Source organism: Rhinolophus ferrumequinum, chromosome 12 (genome assembly GCF_004115265.2).
Source record: "Rhinolophus ferrumequinum isolate MPI-CBG mRhiFer1 chromosome 12, mRhiFer1_v1.p, whole genome shotgun sequence".
NCBI lineage: Eukaryota > Metazoa > Chordata > Mammalia > Chiroptera > Rhinolophidae > Rhinolophus > Rhinolophus ferrumequinum.
This window is the reverse complement of record NC_046295.1, coordinates 81,178,140-81,196,074: the sequence shown is the minus strand read 5'-3', so window position 1 is coordinate 81,196,074 and position 17,935 is coordinate 81,178,140. Positions and strand designations below refer to the sequence as shown.

The 17,935-nt window shown below is 57.0% G+C and overlaps 1 protein-coding gene across 4 annotated transcripts in view; it reads left to right on the top strand.

Annotated features, from left to right (window-relative positions):
• The window catches only part of VAV2 (vav guanine nucleotide exchange factor 2), a 157,043-nt gene that overhangs the window by 30,435 nt on the left and 108,673 nt on the right, over positions 1–17,935 (top strand). For all 4 annotated transcript variants that reach the window (XM_033122758.1, XM_033122757.1, XM_033122756.1 and 1 more), the window contains exon 2: positions 2,798–2,914. In XM_033122758.1, coding sequence (XP_032978649.1) covers positions 2,798–2,914 — 117 coding nt within the window. The remainder of the gene's footprint in view (positions 1–2,797; positions 2,915–17,935) is intronic.

The following is a 17,935-nucleotide window of genomic DNA, read 5'->3' as shown; positions in this document are numbered from 1 at the left end:
TGAGGATGAGCGTTTGCTTCAAGAAGCTGGTGAAGCTGTGGCTGCCCTTTGTGAAGGGCCCCGCAGGCCGGGAACAGAGAAGAATGCCACTTGCCTCTGAAGCCACAGGGACACGGCCGGCCGTCAGGCCTTCTCTGGCCACAGGACAAGAATGGGCAGCTTCTGGCCTCGCACTGGCCGCCGTCTAGGCCGTCCCTCGCCCGCCGTCACCCAGTCTGTGGCTGAGACATCCCCACAGCTCTTAGGGCCTGCGTCCTCACTCTTGTACCTTCAGGAGTCTCTCTCCCAGAATCTGAACCTGTCCCTGCTGGGGTCAAGGGACCGTGAGGGTCTGATTGGCCAGGCCTGGGCCACATGCCCTCCTGGGCCCAGGGGTGGCGGGGACAGAGGGGACCAACAGACATGTGAGTGGACATAGCCGCAGAAATAGCAGCCGCCCGCTGCTCCCAGTTAATAGAAAGAGAAGGAGCCCAGGAATCCGGACACGGGCATGGCTCTTCCTTGCCCTGCCCCCTCACTGCCTCTTGGGCCTCAGTTTCCCTAAGTGTATGTACAGTGAAATAGATAAGTAGTGATCACATCACTTATCGTGCAAACCAGCCACTTAGGAGAAGGAAAGGGACACTATTGGCAAGTAGGACCCAGGGCTCATGGGTCCCTGGAGACAGACCCCGTCCGATCAAAGGGCCTGCGCGCTCGTAAGCAGACGTGAGTTCAAGTGTCAGCTCTCCCACCTTCTAGTTGGGAGCCAGAGTTCTTAACTCTCTGGGCCTCAGTGTCCTTACGTGTAACATGGGTTAAATTCTTGGGGGCTGGGGCACCAGGCGTACAGGAAACTCCAGGAGTGGCTGCTGGCGCGCGGGCAGCCTCCTCCCACCTCAGAGCCTGACCCAGGCGTCCAGGTTCTTTCTCCCAGTCCTGCTGTGTCCCTTTTCCTGAAGCCTGACTCTGCAGCTCAGTTTTCCAGAGGCCGGCCTGGGGTGCCTGGGGCGGGCCCAGAGCTGCCGGGGTGTGGTTCTGGAAGGTTAGGGGCCCGAGCAGCCATGGTGGGGGTGGGGCCAGGCCAGGCAGACGCTGTGTCCCCTGCTGAGCCCTGAAAGGAAGCCTGGTCTTGCCGGCTGCGATTGTGGTTAGGAGCTGTGTAATTAACTCTAAAAATGGGAGGCTGAGGAGGAATTAAAATAAATGCTTAGTGGAAATTAGAGACGAGTGATGTGCAAAAAATAGTGGAGCCAGGCTGGAAGCTGCAGCGTGCTGCAGGGCAGGCAGGGGAAGAGGGTCTGAAGCAAGCAGGAATGAAGGGGTGGGCTGGGTTCAGACCCCGCCTCTGTGGTGTGCAGGCCCAGGCAGCGTCCTCGTGTCCCACAGACCCGAGGGCTTGAGGTAACAGAAATGTATTCGCTCGCGGCCACAAGTCCAAGATCAAGGTGTCAGCTGGACTGGTCGGTCTTGGGGTCTCTGAGGGAAAACGTGTCCCAGGCTTCTCCCAACTTCTGGTGGTTCCTTGGCCATCTCTGTCTTCCTAGGCTTGTGGGACCATCACTCCAATCTCTGCCTCCGTCTGCAAAGTGCCTCCTCCCTGTGGGTCTGTATCTCTGTGTCTCGCTTTAAAAAAAGTTTTTTTTTTTTTAGGTGAAATACACAAAATGTAACATTTACCATTTTAACCATTTTAAGCGTACAGTTCAGTGGCATTGAACACCTTCACAGTGTACTGTGACAAGCACTCTATTATTTCTCTGGGCAACTTGGTTTATGCCAGGCCTGCCATGGCTTCTGATTCTGGCCAGCCCTTCACCTGAGTCTGTCCCTTCGTCTCAATTTCCAGTGAGCGGGCACAGGCTCTCCGTGGCTGTCTAGAAAGCAAGCCGTCAGGCGCTTAGTGAACGGTCAGTGATGAGCATGACTGACATGTGGGTGAGTCTCCGTGTGTACCTCTGTCCTTGCCTCGTGGACGCCCATGCTGAGCTGGCCTGGGTGGGCTTATGGCTCCCACATGCCACATGCCCACCCCGTGCCCTCCGGGTACAGAGTTAATCCAGCGAGGCACTTCGTGTTAGGAACGTGTTAGGGACGCAGGCCTCAGGAGCCCGGCCACTGCCGCCTGGTCCTGCAAGTTAGAATCAGCAGACAGGATTCGAACCCAGGGCGAGTGACTCCAAAGTCTGTGCCCCAGACCCCCTCGGCTGCTGCCCCCATAAGTTCTTTACCAGCTCCTTCTCCACAGGGACTAGAAACTAGCGATCCTTTTCACCTCCCCCACCTGCCACGTGCCTGCCTCCCACCCATTGTGATGCCAAGCCACTGCAAGCTGGGAGCCCAGGTGTTGGGGTACCGGGTGGAGGAGATGCCTGGAACATTGATTTGGGAATTTTCTGGTCTTTGTGCTCACCCCAGCCCCCCACTGTGGTTCACATGTGCTGCTCCCCTGGATGGCTTTCATGGGTGGTTCCTGGCTGTAGGCTTTGTCATGGGTTAAGAAACTGGGGTCAGCCTGTGCCGGGAAGGTGACGTGTGTGTGCGCGCGCGCTCTGTCCTGGCTCACTCGAGGCCAGTATATTTTGGTCCAGTCAAGATCGTCATGACTTGTGTGTGCTGGTCCCCTTGTGCCGGGGTTGGGGTGATGGTCGTGAATGGCCAAGGTGAGCCAGGGGCCATCTGTGAAATCGGGGCCAGCATCGTCTCGGAGCAGGAAGGTGCTGGTCTGTATGGGCACACGGAGGCAAACGTTTGCTGCTATTGTCGTTAGGATTCTTAGACTCCACAGACTTAATGACTTTTTCCTTCTCTCCTCTAGTTCCTGTGTTTGAAGAACATACGCACCTTCCTTAAAGTCTGCCACGATAAATTTGGATTAAGAAACAGTGAACTGTTTGACCCCTTCGACCTCTTCGATGTCCGAGACTTTGGGAAGGTGAGTGACTCGGTCACCAGGCTTGGTGCCCTGGCGCCCCCAACACAGAGTGCAGTGGGTTTTTCCATTGTCGCGTCCAGCAGGTGCAGGCTGGCCTGCTCTTGAGTCCCATCCCTACCGTCACAGTGCCCACATGACTCAGTTTCTCCAAGTCCTGCTTGTAAAATGGTGATAAGAACACCACCCTCCAAAGTCTGCTGAGCAGAAAGTAAGACCGGTTTGTGGAGTCCTCAGCCCCTGGCATGTGCCCCAGGTGGTGTGTTCTTGTCTTTAGTGCCTCGTCCTTGGTCCTTTGGCCTCCTCTTGGCGGCCTGGGAGCGGCCTGTGGGTCGTGTGTCGGGCCGTGTGTGTGCAGGACACCTGGCTGGGACTGGGCGCTGGTGCTTGTAGAGGCAGTGGAAGTGCAGTCTGCTCTGCCTGCCATGTGGCCTTGGCCAGGGGCCGGCCTGTGCCTCTGGCCTGCCCTCTGTCCATCTGGCTATGCGTCCATGCTACTGGTCTCTTCCTTCCCTGTGTGTTTTCCTTCCCGTGGTTACCTGTGGCGAGCACCTGCCAGCTGAGTTTGATCTGGGGCCCACGGAGGCTTGGGATACTGGGACATCCTCTCCCACTGGGAGCCACTGTCTGGAGTCTGTTTTTCTCGGCTAGTCCCCCCTGATGTCCAGGGATGGGACACCGTGGAAAAACCACAAGCAAAGCTCCGGTCCCTCTTTGGCACTGCGGTCTGCTGTGCTCGGCGCTGCAGACACACGCGGACTCCCCGCCCCTGGAGGGCGCTGCCGTGGACGGGGAGGGATGTGCAAGCTGCTGTCAGGCCGTGCTCTGGCCTCCTGCTCCTCCCAGCTGGGTGATGATACGGAGCAGGCCTGGAGAGGCCGGCGTCACAGTCCCCTCTGCGCACAGACAGAGCGGAGGCCCCGTTCTTGTCTTCAGGGGCCGTTACTGAGGTTTCCTACGGGCCCAGATTCACCTTTTGCCCGCCAGGAGCCCAGCCCAGTGGGGACACCACCACGTCCGTTAGACCATCAAACGGGGCCACCTGCTCTGTCCTTCCCCTGGCCCCCACTGCTGGCCCTGAGGAGTGAGTGACAACAGTTACAGCTGGCAGGAAGGGAGCGTCTGTCCGTCTTTTGTACACAAAGCTCTGTAGGGTCAGAATTGACTGTTCGTCTCCTGGGTGGGTGAGGCGAGACGGAGCAGTGCGATTGATCTCGGCCAGTTCCAGCCGCGCCATCCAGACCCTGCCTGGGTCCGTGTTGAGAGCGGTGCTGAAGCTTCTTCTAGGACAAGGAGGCACTGGTTTGGGGCCGACTAGCAGTGTCTGCCAAGTGTGGGTCGGTGGGGCCAAGGCTTCTTTCTCACATTTGTAGAATTCGGAAGCGAAAAGGCTCCTTACGGAATATCTGGTTAATCTCAGGCTGGTTTAGAAATTTCCAGATTAGTTTTTGCTATTATTTAAGAAGATTTGTGGTGTTCAGGTTCTTCCTTCTTTCCTTACCACCCTCCCTCCCTCCTTCCTTCATCCGTCCATCATCCATTCATTAAGCATGTAATTTAGCAAGTGTTTATTCAGCATTTACTGTGCTAGGGGTAAAATGGAGAGAAATATTTGCCTGGCTTTTGCCCTCCGAGGGGACCCCAGATTTGCTGCTGGGCAATTAGTGGTAGAAAAAAGGAGTGAGAAAGTGAACACTCTAGAAGTCCTGCTCTGGAGGCTGGCTCGGGCCCAGCCTTCAGGGGACGCTGGAGCCCTTTTCTCTGGTTCTGTTGTGGAGGGGACCGGGCACTGTGATAGGGCCACTGCAGCGAAATCTCTTCTGTGAGGGGGATGCTCAACCTCTCTCCCCAGGGACAGCCGAGCTCTTCCTGTTTACAGGACCCACACGGCCTCCCCGTGCTGTTTAAGGGTAGCCCCCGCCCCTGGGCCCTCGGGCTTCTCCTTCCGGCCTTTCTGGCCTTCCTTCCGTTGGGGCAGAGTGGACCTTAGAGTGAGCGGGCCAGGTGCACAGGGGAGCTGATGTTTCAGGGTACACAAAGTTCCCGAAAGTGTTTCCTTAATCCAGGCAGGGCCCTGGGAGGGGCAGCCCCATGTTGGCAAAGTTCTCTGCTCCCTGGCCCAGGATACCTGGGGACACCCTTGGCAGAGGCATCGTGGGGGCAGCAGGCCGGTGGACTCCTGGAGACCCTCGAGGGCTGTGGGAGCCCTGGGTGCAGCCAGCCCCCAAGGGAGCAGGCCCCGCTCACCAGGGACGCTGCCAGGCTGGTCCACTGCAGCTTCCTTCCCGTGCCTTCTCTTCCCCGGATTCTGTGGGAGGGAGGCGGTGGGGGAGAGGGTTTTCCTGTCACTTAGACCTGGGTGTGTGTCCAGGCTCTGCAAGTTCTCAGGCCCTTGGAGCCTCTGTTTCTGCAGGTGTAAAATGAAAGACAGTAAGGACGTGGCGTGTGGCATTGTTGGTACAGGGTCTCGGCAAGGAGGGGAACGTGCAGGTCCTATAATTTTTACTAGTGTTTTCTTCCTCTTCTTGCTAACGACCCCGAGAGCTCCAGCAAGAGCTGAAGGATCCAGAAAGTTGCTTCTGGAAGTCTTTCCTTTTGTGGCCGCCTCCCCTGGCATTTTCCCATAGGTCGCATTAAAGGTATTAGGTTTCGGCTCAGAACTAGGCTTGTCTGCGAAGCTTCCTGCTGCCCAGGGTGGGCGAGCCGAGGGCTGTGCTGGGCGAGCGTGGCGCGTGAGCCAGGGCTGGCTGGTGAGGTCCGGCTGGCCCTGCCCCTCCCTGCTGGTGCGGGAACCCTCTCATTCTCCGTGTGTCCCACGCCCAGCGCCCCGGATGGAAGGCGCGTGAGAAGGCCGAATGGGTGGCCAGCATCTGCTGGGTCTTCCAGGAACACCATTGCCCCAGCGTGGAGTCCGCATGGAAGTTTGGAGGGAGGATGCTGGTGGGGTGGCGGTGGCTTTCTGCTGGCATTTTGGTCCCTGGACATTGCAGGTAATGTCATTACGGAGTAACAGCCCTGCCTCCCTCTAGCTGGGCCCCCTAGAGCAGCTCACGTAACCTTGTCAGTGTGCCCCAATGTTGGCTCTCATTACCCCACTTTCCAGAACAGGAGGCGGAGGCTCAGAGGGCAAGCACCTTGCTCAAGGTCACTTGGCTGTAAGTTTCTTGGGTCCGGGAGTTCGCTGACTCCAGACCCCCCCTGCCTTCCCCCCCGGCCTTGCGGTCTCCTTAGTTGGGTGGTGAAGTTGTGGCCGGCTTCGCCAGCACTGCTCCATCCTGGCATCGCCACCAGGGTCGGTCCAGCTACATCCAGCGGCTGTAGGAAGATGACTTTCCCTGAGCCTTAATTACTTCATCTGGAAAATGGGCACAGTTGTCCCCAATCTGCCCTGTTGATGGAGTCTCACAGGCTCCGTGTTACGGGAAGACCTTCGTGAAGGCTGGGACTTGGTGCACAGGTTGTAGGTGGACTTTCTGTCGTTGTCACCGTGGAGCGTGTTTCCTTGCACTGTCAAGTCGGGTAGAAGTGGGAAAGCCTTCCAGGAGGCCCGTCTGTTCTTCTGGGCAGAGGACACAAGGAAGGTGTGCGGGAGGCAGGGAGGGAGGGACGAGGGGGCTTTTCCTTTGGGGCGTGCGAGCCGCGAGGGGTGGAACCCCAGCCTGCAGGAAGCTGCAGGCAGCCTCTGGTTCAGGGTGCTTCTGGGATGTCGTTCCTGGACCTGCTCCACCGCACTCATGCCTGTTGCTGGGTGGACTGTAGGCTTCCTGGGATGGTTCCCCCATTAGTGCAGTTGTCCCCATCCTCACCTCCTGGGGGGCTTTTGCTCAAATTGTGCTATTGAATCAGTCGTGATCCCCTTTCCTGCTGTCTCCTTTCTGTTCAGTGCTGCCCACTGGCTAAGCAGTGTCCTCACTTTACACGGTTTGGTGGTCTCAGCCGGTCTCCCCTGACTGGATTTGAGCTCCCTGGCTGCTGGGCCTTGCATGCTTTGTTTACTGATGTCTCCCAGGTGCCTGGAATTGCACATGGCACGCAAGGGCACCCGTCTGTCTGCCTGAATTCCTGGATCTCATGGGAGGAGCTGGGGACGGCTGGGCATCCTGAACAAAGCGCCAGTGCCCTTGGCGGGTCAGGAGGCCCAGGCTGGCCCAGCTGCCTGGCCGGAGCCCAGGGCGACTAGACATCGTGGTGGTCCTCCAGGACTTTCCTGGGGAGGTGCCCCCTCACCATGCCAGGGACCCATTTCCAGTGAAGTGGACGCTGCTCCCCTGTGTGCCCCCATCCGGGCTGCCCTGCCACCCAAGACCTGACTGGTCAGCTCGGCTCACATTCGTTGTCATTTCTGGAGGAATTCACCCAAGAGGAAGGTCTGCGCAGCACTCTCTGTCGTTTGAGTTAAAGAGCAGAGCACACACCCTCTAATAAATGGTTTAACTGCTATTTATTATTCATTAAAAGACTGCTAGGCTCAGAGCTTCTGAAGCGGTTAAACCTGACCATCAGCAACGCTGGGCGACCGACAGGCCACTGGTTAGTGTAGTGCGGAGCGGGGCCGAGCTGCCGTGCCCCACGTGCCGGGAGCTCTGTCTGTCCTCCGGCCTCCGTCCTTCCCTCCTCCCACTGGCAGTCATCGCTCACGTGTGTGGACGCCGTGCGCTGTGTGCTGGGCTCTTTACGTCCACGAGCTCCTGCCATCCTTCAGGGACCTCAGGAGATAAGGACGGAAATCGAGGCCCAGAGAGAGGGCACATTCGCTCATGTTCCACAGTGAGTTAGGGTCCTGCTGATGGCAGAGGTCAAACTTTTATGTGTTCTGCTGTGTGCCTGTGGGGACAGAGTCCCAGGGAGCAGTTTCCAGGCTCTTGGCCTCACGTGGAAAGGTGCTGGCTCGGGGAGTAGATGGCTGTCAGCTGTGGCTAGTTGACCATCAGCTGTAACCAGTGAGCCAATTAGCCACAGATACAACTGCCGCGGCTGCACTGGTTGGTCAGTCCGTTGGTTGGTTGGCAGGCAGAGAAGGGGACAGCAGGTTGCAGGTCGTGTGGATCCAGCCGCCAGTGAGACTATAGCGGTATGACTCCCCTACCTATGGCTCCGTGGGTGTTCATTTTTGGCCTCACCATGTCCTGTGTTCTTATATGGGGAGTGGGACTAGAGGCCCCGCAGGCCGCCCTGCATGACAGTACCCCTTCCTTCTGCCAAGTGGGCAGCTGTTAGGAGGGATAGGGCATGGTCAGTCAAGTGGAATTCTGCCATCTGCAGGGGCTGGAGGCCAGGGGGGCAGTGAGGAGACCGGGGGTGGGGGGGGCTGTCCCGGGGAGGCCATGAGAGGCCTAAACCAGGAGGGAAGAGCTGACTCTCAGCTCCTTAAAAAGACACGGCTGTGAATGGTGGTCTGTCCTGACAAAGGTCAGAACAGGTGCCGAGAATTCCCACCTGGGGTGGATTTCAGACCACTGGGGACTCCTGAGGAGGCCGGGGGGAGGCGCAGAGTGCGGGCCACGCTGAATCAGACTGAGTCCATTTTTATCTGTTTTCTCCATGGCATTTTGCCAGACATTTTGGTGAAAGAAAGAGTGGTGAAGAGGCTAAAAAGATAGTTTGAAACCAGCAGTCTCTAATATCTGAGGAAATCCACCTCCCTGGACTTGGGGCTTTGGGGGCGTGGCTGGGATGTGGCCTCACCGTTGGCCTGGGGGGAGGGGGGTGCTGGCGGTGGGGCAGGACTGGTCACGCCTCGGTCACGCCTCAGGATGCCGAGGCCTCGGCTGCATGTCTGTTCTGGGCGTGGGAGGCGCAGTCCCTCCGACCGTCTGCCCGCAGCACACACCTGTCTGGCTGGGTCCAGAGCCTGGATGTGCTGCCCCAGCGCCAGGCCCCTTTGACTTTGTATGGCCGAGGCACCCTCCTTCTTGCTGGAATAGACACCTCTCTGCCTACCCCGTTTCACTCTTCCTCTCTGCCTGGGACCTTCCTCTGTGCTCTGGGCGTGGCAGCACGTAGCACACGCTGCCAGCCCCCCACCCGTGCCCAGGGCAGGCATCACTCAGGGATTCCAGCACCTTCCCACTGAGCCCGCGATCACGCACAGTCTCCTGGAGAGGGCACGGGAGGGGAAGCCAGTTTGATTTCCCAGACGGTCCGTCTGTTCCTGTTATTGGCATCAGCCACTCCAAACACCCATCCACCACTGTCCCCCGACTTCTCGAGAGTGCTGTTGCTTCTAGAAGCCGGGTGAAAGTGGGCCAGTTGGGATGCCTGTGGGGCTCGTGACAGAATGTGGTGCTGAAGAGAGGGTGGGAATTAGGACCCAGGCGGCGCTGAGCTTGGCCGCAGGTCCCTCCCCTCTCGAGGCTGTGGTTTCCCAGCTGTGAAGCGGGTGTGCGGCCTGGCCCACCTCTGAGGACTGCTGAGGACCAGAGATGGTGGGCTGCGTGGCTGCCCTTGGCTGCTGCCCTACACACCGGCCCGTACTGAGCAGTGGGCCACGGCTTTGGCTCTGGGCAGCGAGCAGCCGACGGCCGTTCCGGCTGCCTGGAGCGCCCACCTAACCCAGCCACCCTCATCCCGCCTGATGCGTACGGACGCGCTGTCTCAGCCGTGCCATTGAGTTCCCTGGGGTCATCGGCATCAGTGGACGCATCCTCCGGCCTTGGTCTGGTCAGGGAGGAAGGAAGGGTGCAGGCAGCTGGGGGCATCCATCCAACCCCCCTGTCTCTGTACGCAGGCCCCGTGCCGCCGTGTGTTAGCTCATCCCCTCGCTGAGTGCAGACGGCCTTGTGCTCGGTCCAGCCCTTTCTACACTCGCTTTAATGACGCTCAGATGCTGCTGCCGCCGTGACTTCATTTGCTCTCCCGTCTTAATGTCGTCGGCTCGGCTCTTCTCACAGCAGCCACTCTGTGCTAATTACTTATTAAAACGCAGTGGCCACGGAGCGGGAGCAGCTCCAGGCTGGGCCCACGCAGGGCGGCTGGCTGCGTAAGGCCTTCTGAGTTCTGCTTGAAAGCATTTCCTCCTTTTATCTGCGAGTTGTCATTTTAGGCCGTATTAGCCCACCTGCTTTCAGAGGAACGTCACAGCCGCTGGGCACATGCGCGTATGCACGCACACTCATGCCCCTATGTGTGCACACACGCGTGTGCGCAGAGTCAAGTAAGCCCATTGGACGCTGAGCCACTGCTTTTTTAAGTGGTTTTCCCTTGGCTCCTGTTCCACAGGGGAGCCATGGCCATTGTGGCCCTTACAGTGGACGAGGGTGGGGGCCCTTGGGTTTCAGTAGCCGAGTCCCTGCGGGTATGATGAGCTGTGCGTTGGGAGAGCTGGGTCTCCCTCTTGTGTGAGATGCTCATCTCTTGTGGGCGAGGCCAGGAAGCCTCTGGGCCTTTGTTTTGGTGCCTCAACCGCCCTGGGTGGGGCCCCCGGGAGGCGGTGATTCCCAGACGTGGGTCAGTGAGTCAGGTCTCTGAGAGGGGACACTGGCCGAGGAGGTCGCTTCTTGATCCCTGCTGCGCGATCCGTGCCTGTTGATCCCCTTCTCCCTTACAATTCATTTATGGGGTGAAGGAACTCTGGGTGCCTGTGGGGGCAGCAGTCACGTCTGGTGGAGAAGCCGGGGATGGAGGCGATGGGGGCAGGAGCAGTGTGTCCAGGCTTTGGACACCGAGTCTCACCGCACAGGGAGGGCTGCTGCCCACTTCTCAGGGCCTGAGGTCCCCATCTGTGAACGGAAGATTGGATAGGCTGGGTGACCCCTTGGTGGCAGCTGTCAGAGCTGCCTCTCTTGTCCCCATGGACTCACATCTTTGTCGTCTCTCTCCTTCCATGTCTACTTTACCCTGTGGGTCTCACCCAGGTGACTGAGAGCTTGCATTTTCCCAACTAGTCTTGGTGCAAATCTGCATCCGTTTTTTTTTTTTTTTTTTTTTTTTGGCCTGTGTCCACAGTTAATTAAATTTTAATTGGGTAATTGTTTCTCCCCAGCGCCCCAAGCCATTGTTTCTATTGAAGCCTGACAATTTGATGTTTGCAGCAAACTAAAGCTGAAAGGGTGAGAAGAAAAGAATATCAAAATGTAAATAATTAAGTGTAATAAAGTGTCCTTTCTGGCAGCCTGGGTGGCCCTTCTGAAGGAAGACTAGTGCTTCTAGAGGCAAGTAGGGGTCTGCGGCCAGTCGTGCCCGAGGGTAGGAGGCAGCCCCTCGGAATCACAAGGGGTGTGGCTGTGACCTTTTGGTGGAAGAGCTTTTCCCAGGTCCCCAAGCGCGCAGACTTCCCGCCCCTCTGTCTGAAACTTGGATTAGTGAGTTTGGGCGGGAGTCCTGGAATATTTATCTTGGGCGTTCTGTTCTGATTTTCATTCTTAAAAAGAAATTCATTGTGATAAAATGGACATAACAGTAAGTTTACCATTTTAACCATTGAAACTGTACAGTTCAGTGGCATTTAGTGCATTCAGAGTTGTGCAGCCATCACCATTGTGTCGTTCCAGAACTTTTCATCTGTCTCTATACATCTGCCTGTTTTAGACATTTTATTTAAATGGAGTCACACAACAGGTGGCCTTCTGTGACTGGCTTCTTTCCCTTAGCACGATGTGTTCAAGGTTCACCCATGTAGCACGTGTCAGAACTGCATTCCCTTTTAGGGCTGAATAATACTCCATTGTATAGATAGACGTTTTGTCCATCATCCTTGATGGACATCTGGGCAGTTTCACCTTTTGGCGGGTGTGAAGAGTGCTGCTGTGAGCATGCGTGTGCAAAGCTTTGTTGACTTTTATTCCTGAACGCCTGAGCCCACGACCCGGGGCACCCAAAGGCCGAGGACCCTCCCTATGGGGTGAAGCTGATGGTCCGTCCAAAGAGGAGATCCTCCCCCACCCCCCAGCCGAGGGCTCTCTCTCACTTTCGAAAGAAGCAGGAGATAGATAACCAGCTTCTCGAGCAGCCTGCGGGGTGCGGGACTGGTTTACAAATTGGATCTGTGGGTAGGGAGCTGCAAACACGGGCGTGCACATGTCTGTCCGAGTCCCTGCTTTCATGTGTTCTGGGTGTACACCTAGAAGCGGGCTTGCTGGATCCCATGGTAAGTCCGTGTTTAATTTTTTGAGGAACCACTGCATGTTCCACGGCGGCGCCACCATTTTCCATTCCCACCAGCGGTGCAGAAGGTTCCAATTTCTGCACATTCTCTCCAACTCTTGTTATTTTCTGTCTGTGTGCGTGTGTTTCTGTGTAATAGCCACCTTAATGGGTGTGAAGTGGTATCGAGTTCTGATTTGCATTTCCCTAATGATCAGTAATATCCAGCTTTTTTCACTGAGCTTATTATATTCAAGTCCATTGCTCATGTTTTAATTGTTTTCTTTCCTTTTTCATTTGACCATATGTTTGAGGGAGGGCAGGTGTGCAGCTTTATAAGACAGGGTGTCGGGGGAAGGGCAGTAAGAGAAACGCTCGCAGAATGACCAGGGCTTGTGTGCCCGGGAGGGGTCTGCCCAGCCACGCACAGCCCCCACCTGCCCCCAGCTCCCCACCTGTGAAGGCCTGCACCCCAGCGCTGCACTCTGCTTCCCCGTGGGCTTGTCAGGCCCCTTCCCAAGGTGTGGGAACCCTGGGCAGGTAACCACAGCTGTGACAGAGCCGGGGCAAGAGAAACGACTGCAGGGTGGCCGCTCCTTTCCCCCCGGCTCAGCCAGGTAGAGCAGGTTGTGCTGCCCCTTCGTCTCCCAGGAACTGGGTGGAGAAGCTTCCAGGGGCTTCCAGGGAGAACAAATTGGAAGCAGCTGTGTGTGGGTCGGGAGCTCCGGGGCTCATGGAAGCAAGGCCCATGCTGTCCAGTTTGCCGGCTCGTCGGTCTCAGTGAGGCACACCTGCCTGCCATTACCTGGCCCGCTACACCTGCCAGCGCCGGGACGCACGCAGGTTAACTACCACCTGCAGACGTCATCAGAACAACCCTCACGTCCAGCCCCCGTGGCTTCATTTCTATGAAGAATGAGCATCTCGGCACATGGGCCCTGCACACGTTGCTGTTAATCAGCCGTGGGTCCTTGTCCTCGCTCAGGCCCTGGCTTCCTGGTAGCTTCACAAGGGGCAGGTGGCCTTGGAGGAGCGCCTGGCAATGTGCTGGGCAGCGTGGAGTCGGTCCGTCCCCCAGGGTGGTCTCCGGGGCTGATTTCACAGATGAGAAGACCTCGTGGGAGCGGGCCAGGCCGGTCACTCTGGTCCAGTGAGGACTGCAGCCGTTCCTAGCTGTCCTGGGAAGGCCGGTCCTGGGCTGTAGCCTGACTGGTCTCTGCGCAGCCTTGTAACCACAGTGGCCGTTAAGAGGCCTTCCTGGGAATGAGACGGCTGTGATCACGGCCCTGGAGACACCACCATTACGGCCCCTCGCTGTGGGCTGTGGCGTGGACGGTCTGGACACCTTTGATCCTGGCCTTCTTTGTGAGATCCCGATCACGTGTGGGTCTGGGCATTGCAGGCGGGTGCAGGGAAGGTGAGCTCTGGAGGAAGCTCCTTTTAGGTCTGGAGGAAGGGGCTCAAGTGACTTTCGTACTGGCTCAGCGTCCCATTGGAGGAAGGGAGGAACTCACAGTTGAGTCCCGACTGTGGCCCGTGGTCTGTGAGGCTGTGGAGAGCAGTGGTCTGGGACGTGGGTCCTGGTGTGTCGGGGCTGGTGACCTGGCGGCTGTGATCTTTAAAGTGAACACAGCTTTCCTTCTGGACAATCAGTGGTCTGAAAAAGAAGCCATTCATTCGTTCATTCATTCATTCATTCAACAAACACTGGGTGCCTGCCAGGGGCCAGGTGCAGGGGACAGAGTGGTGACAGACCCCAAAGCCTCTGCTCCTGTGTGAGTGCGGGGAGGTGGGAGGATCTCCCACGTGCCTAAGCCTGAGGGCTCAGGGCCAAGGTCTTTGGGGAACCTGCCAAAGCTGCACCCGGCTTTGGCCCTCCGTGGACCCTCTTTAATAGCTCCCCCCGTGAGTTTTCAAAGATTATGCCTATGGAACCAGCGACATTTATTAAGTAATTAGTTTTCCCATTTTTAATTAATCAAAGACTAATTATGAGTTACATTTCCAATTAGGAGTTTCTGATTCACACCTGATAATTCCTGTGCCCACCTGGAGGGCGCACCCACCAAGAAAGGGGTGAGCAGGAAGTTATGAGTTGGGTCTGTTCAGCTTGGGTGTGCTGGGGTCACTGGAGACCTCTGGGATGATGACCTTCAGGGACCCTGGTGTGGGTGCCATTCGTCATGGAGGGCATAACGTCATCAGAGGCAGAGTGGCATCTGCCTGCTGAGCTTGGAGGGTGGCAGGCAGCACCCCAACCCCGAGCCCTCCCGAGGCTCTTCTGTGCAGTGGGGCCCTGAGAGTGTTGGCTGTCAGCTGAGGTGCTCATCTGGGGAGCCATCTGGGGAGGAATGACCCCCCCGCCCGACACACACACACCTGCTGGTATCATTGTGGTCTCCATGGAGCTGTGGACCTCAGTGCCCAAGCCTCCCAGGCTGGGTGGGCAGGCAGAGGGCACGGGGCATCTCTGTTCAGCCATCTGGGCTCCCTTCTCACTGACTTGACCAAGCAGCATGGTTTGAGCCAGCCCAGTGCCGCCTCCTCTGTGAAGCCACTCTGGGTTGCTCTAGCCTGAGGCAGGAAGCACAGGTTCTGGAATGGCTGGCCTTAGCAGTGTTCTAGCCAGAAGCCTTGTTGTGCCAGGTGGGACACTGAGGCCTGGTGAGGACTGGGTCTGCTTTGTGGCTTCTCTCTCCTGGCCCCTTTTGGGCTTACGCCCAGGCCCTAGGTGATGGGAGGACCGAGAACAGCCTTCCTTTCAGGGCTGACCAGTACCAGGCTCTCCGCTCAGCCTCTGACAGCAGATCCCTTTACCTGTTTGAGCTGCCACTTTCACATCTGGGAGGCCACTAGTGTGGAGTTGGCAGGTAGTAGGGTCGAGTAGTATACAATAGATAGTAGCACCTTTGCCCAGCACCCTTTGGCCGCCCTGTGGCACCTGGCACAGTGCCTGACTGGTGCTGGCAGGGCCAGGGCAGGCAGGGTCGAGCACAGCTGAATGCCGCCCCCTGGGTCTGGGGCCAGCAGAAAAGGCATGTCTGAGCTGCGTTCAAGCATGGAGGGTGGAGGACAGACAGGCCTTTCTCTGCTCTGCCCAGGGACACTGAGAGCAGACTGTGAGTTTTGCTTCCCTGAGACAGACCATATCCCCCTGGCTCCCGTTTGTGTGCCATTTCCGGCTTGCATTCCTGTTTGATCTGAGACTGAAGTATTTTAGCTGGTGGCAAAAGTGGCTAAGTGCCCTTTCTCCCTCCCAAGATGGGAAGAATGTTCCAGAAAAACCTGTTGTCCCGGTGCCTTCCCTCGCTTATCGAGCAGCCTTTGACCCGGGAAGTCGGCCTGCTGTCTGGCCACTGGAGACAGCGAGCCCGTGGGATGGGAGTTTGGGCACCTGGGGCTCAGGAAGCCCCAAGAAGGACTGTGCGGCTTCAGGACAGGGCCCAGGAGGCAGCACATTGCAGCACAGACCGTGGAAGCCTGCAGCCTGAGGCTCTGATCTCAAAGCCCGCTGGACCCTCCCCGGGGGACGCGGCCTCCCCTGGGAGTCGCTTACCTGCCAGGAGCCCATTCCCCATCAGTCCCAGCTTCGCAGGTCGGCTGTGAGAACCCGGGGGAAGGGTGGCCGTGTGCACGGGGGTGGTTTTGCCCTCCAGTGGGCAGTGGGGCCTGTGTTGGAAATGCTGTGACATGCATCAAGGGACGCCTGAGGGGGTGATGGACAGTCCAGCCAGAAATACGAGGGCAATGGCCAGGTTGGGACAGGACGAAAGATAAGAACAGGAGGGGGTGGAAATGATTTGGAAGTAGGACTGTGGCTCCCAGGGGCTGACAATGGAACGGATCAGGCTGCCCCTGGTTTGGGTTCTGCCCCTACGTGTGTTACGTGCACGGCCTTGGTCATGCTACACACCCTTGCTGACCTGAGTCGTCTTTTCTACAAAGTGGGAATCAAAATCATCACATTGTATCAGCCTCGTGGCGTTGTTCCGACTCTGACCACAGGTGCCGGAGGGGGAGGCCGCCTTCCAGAAGATTCCTACCTGTTTCCTAGTAATGGTGGCAGCGGGGGTGGCCGCTGGGTGTGGGTTAGATCACCACAGAGAAGCGTTTGAAAACACAGAAGTGACACTTAAACGAGAGGCTTTCTGCATTAGCTAAGACCGTGTTCCCCCATGTTTAAAAATAGTTTCTAGCTGAGCTGGAGGCCACAATTCCTTTTTAACGTTTCCAATGGTTTCCCTATTAATTTAACTGGAGAAAATCACCCTGCAACGTCTTTCAAGTGGAAAAGGAGAGATGTCCTAATACGGTGGGCATGTCATTAGGAAAAGCAAATTAAATCATGTTTAATGGTGTTAGAATCTCAATCACTTTGGAAAATGGAGTTGGTGAAGCAGGGAAATGAGAAATTGCTGAAGTCCTTGGGAAGGAGGTCAGTGAAGGAGCGTCTGGGAGGCCTGTGAGCACGGCGACGGGCCAGGGATGGGAGTCCCAGCCGGTGCCCACAGGGCTGTGGCAGTTCTCTCACAGTCCCCGTCTGCCAGCCGGCTGTGGGGCTGCTGGGGACCGAATGTCTGTGTTCCCCCAAACTGCATACGTTGAAACCTCATCCCCAGTGTGATGGTGTTGGAGGGGGGGGCCTTTGGGAGGTGAGAGGTCATGTGGGTGGAGCCCCGTGAATGGGGTCAGTGCCCTCAGACAAGAGGCCCCCCACGAGTCCCCTCGCCCCTTTCGGCCTGTGAGGACACAGCAGGAAGGTGGACCTGGGAGCTCTCACCGGACACCGAACTTCCAGTGCCTTGATGTTGAAGTTGCAGCCTCGAGTGTGAGAAATAAATGTCTGGTTTTTAATCACCCAGTCTGTGGCATTTTTGTTACTGCAACTCCAGTGGAGTAAGACAGGGTCCAACCCGCCTTTCCTGTCTCCAGGGTTCTCTCTCTGGGGTCTTTGGGATTCTGTTCTGGGAGGGGGGCAGATCTAACTCCGCCCTTTAGCAGGTGCCTGATCTGGGTGACTCCCCTCCGTAAGCCTCAGTTTCCTCATCAACTAAAAGGAGGGGACACGTGCCTCTGGGGACTTAGGGAGTCAGTGAAACCCCGTGGGGACCAGGCGTGGAGTCAAGGTCTGAGTTGATTCAATTGGAATAGACGTGTCCCCTCTGTGTGGTGTTTATAATTTCAATGGGACCAGGATTTTGTTGTTGAGTTGCTAATGGCACTTTGGAGATTATATGTCTTTTCAGCTTACTGAAAAAGATAGCTCTATCTTTTGAGTATAAAAAAGCCCTTCTAGCAAAAAAAATAAATAAATAAAAGACTCATGGTAGATTCCTGGGTTTCTGATATAGGTCATAAAAAATATTCAACTTGACCTTCCACCGTTAGAGAACCCTTCCTTTGACTTAAGAGTTTGTTCCTATTGACGTTGGTAACCCACTAGGCTTTACTACTCCCTTCTCAGTGCCGAGGGGTTTGTCTGACCCTCTCTTGAAAATGGGTTCTGATCAGGAATGGAGAAGGAACTTGGGCCCCTCAAAGGGGAGGACGGGGTCGGGGGTCCTTGCAGGAAGAGAGGTGCAGAGTCCAGATAACGGGATGAGCACTCAGGCTGGCTCCTCACCGGCCCCTGGGTGGGAGGGGTGGTCCGGGATCTGGGAGGGGTGGTCCGGGATCTGCTTGGCTTTGGTGAACAGAGACATGTGCCATCGGCAAGGAGGGAAGCCAGGATGGGGGCTGCGGGCACAGGCCCCGTGAGGCACCAGCGTGGCTCTTGTTATTAATTCTTTACTGAGGGTTTACTGTGCCCCAGCCCAAAGCACAGGGCTGCTTTGTGGGAGGGCTTCGTTCACACTTGGTGGACGAGGATGGTCAGGGAGGTGCAGTGACTGCTGACCGCTTCCAGGTCGCACAGCCAGTGCGCTTGGAGCGCCAGGATGTCAG